The following is an 8,314-nucleotide window of genomic DNA, read 5'->3' as shown; positions in this document are numbered from 1 at the left end:
GAGCAGGAGGTGCATTTGGGGTGTAGCGGGAGGGCAGGGCAGTGAGGATGGGGTTCGCACAGGCCCGTCCGCCCCGGAGGGCCCTGCGGAGGACAGCCGGGGTGGGGGTGCCCGCTGTGCCATGGCCGTGCCCCCGGGCCGGCCTGCCTGCGGGATTTGGGGCCGTTTGGCTCTCGAGGGAGGCGAAACGCTCCCCGTAACCACCCATCCCCGACACAGCCTGGCTGGTGTCTCCCCAGCGTCCGCAGCTCCAGGGACAGGCTGTGGCTTTGCGTACGTAGGGTGCGATCCGTGTTAGGACGGTGCCAAATCCACCTCTCCCATCTCCTCCCGCAGGTCTCCTCTCTTCTCCCGGCCCCGTGGTGCGCTGTCCTGGGGGTGGCCAGGGACATGGTGGTCCTGCGGGCTGGGCTCTGCCCTGGTCTCACAGAAGAGATGATCCAGCTTCTCAGGGCGAACGGCATCAGGACGGGTAATGGGGCGGCAGCAGAGTTTCGGGTTGGGGAATGTCATTCCCTGCACATTTGGGGTGGCACCGTGCCCTCCTCCCATCCAGCACCTATCTGCCAGGCTGGGTGGTCTGGGCTGTGGGGCAGCCCCTGGAAAACATCTCCTGCCTCTGTGGCTTTGGCTTGCAGCCCAGAAGCTGCAGCGGGGGGGTTTCTTAGAACCCTATAGAGAAAAGGAGGGTAGGGGCAGCTTGTCTGCCATGAGCACGCTGGGCGTTGCCTGCAGGAGCATAGGGGGCTGCAGCTCCGGTCCCTGTGCCCGCTTGGACGGGCATAGTCTTCACTGGGTAAAAAACTGGTTGGGTGGCCGAGCCCAGAGAGTTGTGGTGAATGGAGTTAAGTCCAGTTGGCAGCCGGTCACGAGTGGTGTTCCCCAGGGCTCAGTTTTGGGGCCAGCCTTGTTTAATATCTTTATCGATGATCTGGATGAGGGGATTGAGTGCACCCTCAGTAAGTTTGCAGATGACACCAAACTGGGTGGGAGTGTCGATCTGCTCGAGGGTGGGATGGCCCTGCAGAGGGACCTGGACAGGCTGGACCCATGGACCGAGGCCAGCTGCTTGAGGTTTAACAAGGCCAGGTGCTGGCTCCTGCACTTTGGTCACAATAACCCCATGCAACGCTACGGCCTTGGGGAAGAGTGGCTGGAAAGCTGCCCAAGGACCTGGGTGTGTTGGTAGACAGCCGGCTGAACATGAGCCAGCAGTGTGCCCAGGTGGCCAAGGTGGCCAACAGCATCCTGGCTTGGATCAGGAATAGTGTGGCCAGCAGGAGCAGGGAGGTGATTGTGCCCCTGTACTCGGCACTGGTGAGGCTGCGCCTGGAATACTGTGTCCAGTTTTGGGCCTCTCAATACAAGAAAGACATCGAGGTGCTGGAACGTGTCCAGACAAGGGCAACGAAGCTGGGGAAGGGTCTGGAGCACAGGCCTTGTGAGGAGCGGCTGAGGGAACCGGGGTTGTTTAGCCTGGAGAAGAGGAGGCTGAGGGGAGGGAGACCTTATTGCTCTCTGCAGCTACCTGACAGGAGGGTGTAGTGAGGTGGGCGTTGGTCTCTTCTCCCAAGTAGTTAGTGATAGGACGAGAGGAAATGGGCTCAAGCTGCGCCAGGGGAGGTTTAGGTTGGATATTAGGAAAAAATTCTTCACGGAAAGGGTGGTCAAGCATTGGAACAGGCTGCCCAGAGAGGTGGTGGAGTCACCATCCCTGGAAGTGTTCAAAAAATGGGTAGATGTGGCACTTCAGGACATCGTTTAGTCTAGTCTACCCTTGATTGGCTTAGAGTAGACTTGGTAGTGTAGGTTAATGGTTGGACTGGATGATCTTAAAGGTCTTTTCCAACCTAAACGATTCTATGATTCTATCATCCCGCACCCTTGAAGGGTGACGGTGCAATATCCCTCCCATGTCCTCCTTGCTGGATGTGTTCTGGGTCCCCCTGGGTGGATATGATGAGTCAAGACTTTTCATAGGAGCAGGAGAGCGTTAGGACGTGGTAGGGTCTCTGCAGAGCCTCTCTGAGGGAGGATCAATTACTGCTTTTAGGATATATTTCAGGAGAGTTTGTGTATTTCTCCCTCTGAAAAATGCCCAAGCTCCTGGCAGACTGCACCCTGGGAAAGACCTGCCCTTAGGGGGGAAGGACAAGACTTCAGGTGAATTCTTTACTTGCTCTGAGAAACTGGATTAGAAGTGAGAAAAACCACCATTTTATTCTTATTAAATGGGATAAGTGAGATCCTGTGCGTGCTGGAGCCACAGATGTTGTAATCCTTGTTTTCCCTATAAGAATTGCTTTTTACTGTTGTTTTTTATTATATACACATTTATCTGAAAAAAATGAGTCTTGGAGTGGTTCCTGGGAACAGAGATGGGGCCACTAGTTCTTCTAATTTCTGTGGCTTTAACCCTTCCTGGCATGCCCAGGGTTGGCACTTTGGGTCAGTCACTAGCCCCTTGAGACTGGTACACTGGCAGAAGGGGACTCTCTTGGCTGGGCCCAGCTATCCAGTGGCCCTGGGCAGCTCTTGAGCAAAACAGGGAGAATTTTTACCAGCTTCTCTCCCTGATCTGTTTTGTAAGAAACAATTTGTTTTGGAATGGGCAGTGGGGCCATCTCAGAGGAAAAACTCCAATACTCCATTTTGTGGGGCATCCTGCTCACCCACTGGAGGTGTCGGCAGAGGGGACGGACATTTTGCCTGTTGGTGCCCACAGGCAGGTTTTGTCGAAGCTGGTCATCTCTTTGGTGTTCATGGTCTGTCCAGGTTTGGCTTCCAAATTCTTGTCCCTTGTGTTATTCGCAGTGGTGGACTTGGTGTCATCAGACCTGGAGGATGTTGCCCAGAAGTGTTCCCTGTCTTACAAGGTAAAGGATGACTCCAGAATCCTGATACGCTAATCAGGGGGCTCAGAAGCTGTTCAGCTCACAGCTTGGATGGGCTTGTCTGGGGGGGCCTTCTGCAGTGGACATTGTTGGCCCTGGACTTCCTCAGTCCCATTTCCAGATGTGTCTCTGCCCGCCAGGCACTCGTTGCAGTGAGACGTGTGCTCCTGGCCCAGTTCTCTGCCTTCCCTGCCAATGGAGCAGACCTCTACGAGGAGCTCAAGAGCTCCACGGCCATCCTGCCCACTGGGAGCCCAAGGTGGGTATGTTGCCCAGCAAGCCCAGGGCTGGACTTGCTGCAAAAGGCCATGGTTGCCCAACGCAGGCTTTGGGTTTCAATGTGGTGATGCCCTGAGCAGGCTCAGTGGTATCCAAACCATCCCCAGCAACTGTTTTAAAAAATTCCAGCCACAGCCTGTCTCTGCCTTTTAGGAGCAGAGGTAATTATTCTTCATGTCCTGTGGCTGTAAAGCCAGCTGGTCTGTGTCCCTTGAGGGAATGACATTGCCGTTGTCCTTGCAAGAGCCTGCACACCTTTTGGAGAGTGGTTGTGTGTCTCACTTCTAGACTAGACAACGTGCTGCCTTCAGCCTTTCCCTTGAGGGCTTCAGAGGAGGGGGTTATGGATCTGGGAGAACTGTTGAGTGATGATGGTCCAAACGGTCTAGATCAGGCATGGAAATGAGTTACTCTATTGCGTGTCCTTATTTCTTCTTTTCCCCTGTATCCTCGCTGGGTTGTTACAGTGACTATGCAGAGAAACCCTGGGTATTTGAACCTTGCTCCCAGGACCACAGCTCTTCTCCAGCTCAGGACTGTCCTCTTGTAGCCCCCACACTGCAGATCTGCTGTTGCCCACAATGTGGAGAGGGAAGGAGCAGAGCCTGAGGCACTTGTCTGTATTTGGGAAGGGGACTCTAGGGACAAATTTCTGGGGATGGCTGCTTCCTGATGCCCCTGCCATTCTGGCTGAGGGGGTGTTGATAATCCCACCTTGTGTTCAACCCATAGCCTGGACCAGCTGCTGGACTCTGGGCTGTACACAGGGGAAGTGACGGAGCTCATGGGAGCACCGGGCAGTGGGAAGACGCAGGTGAGTGGGACAGAGGAGAAGGGAGAGGACAGGTAGGGAAGGAAGATGATGTCTTCAGGCACATGAAGCAGAGGGACCTGGGAGGTCTGGCTGACGCCTGGTCCCTGCCTCTCCAGGTGTGCCTGGGCATTGCGGCCAGCGTGTCTCTCAGCCTCAAGCAGCACGTCCTGTTTCTCGACTCCACAGCGGGGTTCACTGCCTCCCGTCTCTACCAGATGCTTCGAGCCCAGACAGGGGACGAGGAAGAGCAGGCAAGTTCCCCTGGACTGGTCCTTCCACTCACACTAAAGCTGCCTGGGCTCCTGCCTGCAGACAGCTCTCAGAGATGGTTTGTTTGTCCAGCTCTGCCTTCATCCCCATGGGCTTTTTTAGGTGCAAACTCTTCCTCCCATGGCTGGGTGGGTGCTGTGCTCAGGGATGCACACTGCACTTTGGGTTTTTTTTCTTGGAGAAAAGAGGAGGGCTTGCTGCAGTTGCTCATGCTTTCACTCCCTGAGCTCAACCCACATTGCTGCTTCCATCAGTGCAATGGGGATAACTGTTCATGGGGTGGAGGCAAACATGGAAGAAATAAGGGTGTCTGGCTCCATGGTATGGTATACATGTAAAGAGTTGGTAGCAGCTGGGGCAGGAGGAATATAACAAGTCCTGGAGGGGGTGAGGCTGTTGGTGATTCCACTTTGTGCTGCAGCTGGAGGCTCTGCAGCGGATCCAGGTGGTCCGTGTGTTTGACATCTATGAAATGCTGAGTGCCTTGCAGGAGCTGCGGGATCGCCTCTCCCAGCAGGTAGGAGCGAGTGTCTGGGCCCCTCTCCCTTCCCCAGAGCTGCAAGGAGGGCAGCAGGGCTTGTGTGCCTGACGAGTGACACCAGATCAACCCATCCTGGGGACATTTGAGCCTATGTGCAGCTCAACCTCTGAAACTGCTGGATTTGTTATTCCACATTGAACATGGTGTCTCCTCCTTTCAGGTCGTGAGCTCTGTGGGACCTCTCAAGATCGTGGTGATCGACTCTGTCTCGGCTGTGATTTACCCGCTGCTGGGTGGCAAGCAGTCAGAGGGTGAGCTGCTTCGTTAGGATGTGCAATGAGGTTGCAGACCTCTGCTTGTCCTGAAGAGCATCTTCCTCCCACGTGTGCTGTGCCTGGAGCTGGAGCAGGACAGACGTGGGTGTGACTGCTCCCAGCTTTTTCTTTCCAACTGGATAAAAGGGGAGTCTGTTTGCAGTGTTACTGGCCAATGTTCAAGCTGGCTGTGGCCATGCAAGCTCATGCCGGTGGTCTGAAACCTGGCCAGGGGACAGAGGAGGCACTGAACTGTTTGCCCACAGGGTAAAACCTCTGCTTACAGTGTCACAGATACATCGTGGCTGCTGGCACAGATTGCAAAGCTCTCCTGAGGCTCTTTCTGCCAGAAAGGAACATAAATCAGGAGTGAGGGGCTTTCTGCTGGCTGAGATGCCAAGGAAGCCCCTCAAACACCTTCCAGAGGGTCTTGCGTACCTGGGTGGCAGCCAGTGCTATCACAGGAGGTCCCCTTGCAGCTATGAGCTGTAGGAAATGAAGCTGTGAGCTGGAGAGAGGGGTCTTGCACCTGTTAAATCAACCTGGCCAGCTTTGTCTGGAGCTCCTGGTGCTTTTGTAGGCTTTTTTGCCCTCAGGGCTTCTAAGATGGGAAAGGAGGGGGTGGGACAACTTGGGGATTGGTCTGTCCATGCCACATCCATTTGGCCGAGGTGCCCTGGAGTGTGCAGATACAATGGGTACATTGGGGTGCTGGTAATGTAAATGGGTTGAAGGTGTCTATGAACACCAGTACTGGCACTAAATCTAGTGCTCATGCAAATCTAGATGTCACCTGCCTCCAAGATGCACTTTGGGTGTCGGTCCCCAAACAGTGGCACTGCTTTGTCCTCCTCTAGGTTTGGCCATCATGATGCAGCTAGCCAGGGAGCTAAAGACGCTGGCCAGGGAGTTCAGCCTTGCCATTGTGGTGAGTGTTGCTGCATGTTATCCTTTGTGTGCTGGTGTGTGCCATGGTGAGGAGCCCTGGCGAGGCTTTGGAGCTCCTGGGAAGGGGGACCCCGCTCCCAGCTAAGCAGGAGCAAGAGGCCTGTATCCCACAGTGCTCTGCTCCCTGACATAGCTCTGCTTCTCTGCAGCCTGCAGATGTCTTGTTCCAGCGAGTGTGGAGCAAGAACAGGGCTGAATTGCTGCCTGCTTTTATTGGTGTCCTCAGCCAACAAGGCATTCACTCAGTTAAGCAAGGCAGAGTTAAGTACAGATTGAAAAGTTGTTTATATTTATTTTTGATATAACACCAAGGGGCTGGCCAGCTTACTAAGTAACCTCTTGCTTAGTCACCTTGGAGGAACTGCAGGGCATTGCATCATCCAGAAGGAGCTGGGGACTGGAAGGGGCCCTGCTCTAGCCTTTCCCAGCTCTTGGCCACGTGATGGTATTTGCTTCAATGCACCCAGACAGGTTCCTGGGACCACAATTAATGTGTTTGAATTGGGAAGGCCACAACAGAAAATGGTGGTCTGCTGAACCTGGCCCTGGAAGGTGTCAAGACCGTCCTGCCCTTTGCTCTGATTAGCGATACAGTGACAAGGACGCGGTGCCTGGAGGGATGCTTGGAGGCTCCAAGTTAAACTCTGCAGGTGGCTTCAGCACCAGGAGTTACTGCAGCTTGCAGATGCGAGCAAGCTCCTACCTGGGTACATGGGACAATTGCATGGGCTACGTTTAGAGTGGATGGCATGGTTGTGCCAAGAAGGAAAGCTCAGGATGGAGAAGACAAGACTTCACAGATGTAGCAGATTGGCCATTATCTCCTGGTGATTTCTGGTGTTTCATTACACTGAGTGGCACTGCTTTTCCTGGGCACTGATAAGCCTGTTTGTGCTGCAGGTGACTAACCAGGTGACAAGGGACAGCAGCACTGGTCCACTGAAGCCAGCCCTTGGCCGCTCATGGAGTTTCGTGCCCAGCACCCGGGTGCTGCTGGAGAGCAAAGAAGCCATCTGGGAGAAAGCCACCACGCAGCGCGTTGCTTCCTTGGTGAAGTCACCCCGGCAGGTGAGGCTCCCTGGACCAGTCTCTCTGGTAAGGGAGAAGCAGCTACGTGATGTGGACCTGGCTTTGGAGCAGAGGAAGGCTCCTCCTGGGACTAGGGCCGGATCAGGCCTCACTGGGTGACCCATGTCACCTGCAGAGGTGACTTTGGCTTGAATCCTGCCTACATACGGGGCAGCGCTGCCTGGGCCTCCTGGCTCTGAGCCCACTCTGCAGCCTGATCCAAATGGGTTTGGATGTGGTGACATGCTGGGCAGTGAAACGCATCCTGGATGTGCTAAATAATAGTGTGCCTGGAGATATCTTGGAGCAAGATGTTCTTTCTTTACTAAATTGCATTCTCTATTTGTGTCTGTGTTCAGCAGACCCAGTTAAAATGAGGGCACCAGCAGAAAGAAATTCTCAAGGGGACATAATTGGAGATTTTTGGCTCTGGGGCAGGTGGAGCGATGTGCAGGTTTGCCCTTAAGAGTCCCAGCAGTGTGAAGTTAAGCTCCTCTTTGTTTCTCCTTGCAGCCGACAGGGATACAGGTGGAGCTGGATACTGGAAATGGTGATGTGCAGGAGCCAAGCCCAGCAACACCCACACAGGGGCTCTGATGCAGGTGGAAAAGCAAATGTCAGGGTCCAAGAGAGCTGCAAAAAAAGCAGGCAAGCACACTGAAGGTTTTACAGACTGCCTCTGAGTCCCGCAGCCCTGGGAAGGACCAACATGAAGCTCTTGTTCTTCTGTGCTGGGGAGAAAATGAGCATGGGGTTCCCTGGAGATCTTGCCTCAGCAGATGCTGCCTGCAGTGGCTGGGCTGTGTGGGCAGCATGACAGCCAGGTCCTCTCCTCTGCTGCAGGCTTGTCTGCAACCAGCAGAGCCAGCCCTGTCCTAAGGTGTTGGCTTGGGACCAGCTGGCATGTCCCTGCACAAACCCATGACTCCTGCTTGTGGTTTCATTCCCCCCATAACTCGCTGCCCTCTGCTCCTGGAGCTCTGATCATCCATGGACAGCCCACAGCGGTCTTGGTTCAGAAATAAAAAAAAAGATGTTGCACGCTGCTGTGGTTGTTGAGAGCTGGAATTCAATTAATGGTGACTGCTGTTAACTTAATTAAAATTTTGAGGTTTAGTCCCTGGCAGGACTGGGGTGGGACAGGCTGTTGATGAGCAGGGACATAATTGGATGCTTGATCTGACTTTCTCCCCAGAGTAACACCAGACCTTGTAGGGAGCTGCTGGTATTTTTGGGGCACTGCTGT

The 8,314-nt window shown here is 54.3% G+C and overlaps 1 protein-coding gene across 1 annotated transcript; it reads left to right on the top strand.

Annotated features, from left to right (window-relative positions):
- Positions 1 to 390: 390 nt before the first annotated feature.
- RAD51D (RAD51 paralog D) lies at positions 391 to 7,711 on the top strand. The gene is made up of 10 exons (XM_075720060.1): positions 391 to 472; positions 2,815 to 2,876; positions 3,035 to 3,153; positions 3,906 to 3,987; positions 4,104 to 4,238; positions 4,679 to 4,774; positions 4,959 to 5,049; positions 5,910 to 5,980; positions 6,901 to 7,068; positions 7,582 to 7,711. Exons 1-10 carry the CDS (start codon positions 391 to 393, stop codon positions 7,663 to 7,665), a joined length of 990 nt encoding a protein of 329 aa, XP_075576175.1. The 3' UTR covers positions 7,666 to 7,711.
- The last annotated feature ends 603 nt before the right edge of the window (positions 7,712 to 8,314 follow it).

The sequence above is a fragment of the Pelecanus crispus genome, chromosome 12 (genome assembly GCF_030463565.1).
Source record: "Pelecanus crispus isolate bPelCri1 chromosome 12, bPelCri1.pri, whole genome shotgun sequence".
In the NCBI taxonomy this organism is placed as follows: domain Eukaryota; kingdom Metazoa; phylum Chordata; class Aves; order Pelecaniformes; family Pelecanidae; genus Pelecanus; species Pelecanus crispus.
Note: the sequence above shows the minus strand (reverse complement) of the source record. Positions and strands in the feature narration are given on the sequence as shown.

What these genes read in the sequence shown, in the direction of transcription:
- RAD51D (XM_075720060.1), top strand. Translation starts at nt 391, where the DNA reads ATGGTGGTCCTGCGGGCTGGGCTCTGCCCTGGTCTCACAGAAGAGATG. An exon ending in GGCGAACGGCATCAGGACGG is followed by an intron (nt 473 to 2,814) that starts GTAATGGGGCGG and finishes TGTTATTCGCAG; the next exon opens with TGGTGGACTTGGTGTCATCA. An exon ending in AGTGTTCCCTGTCTTACAAG is followed by an intron (nt 2,877 to 3,034) that starts GTAAAGGATGAC and finishes TCTGCCCGCCAG; the next exon opens with GCACTCGTTGCAGTGAGACG.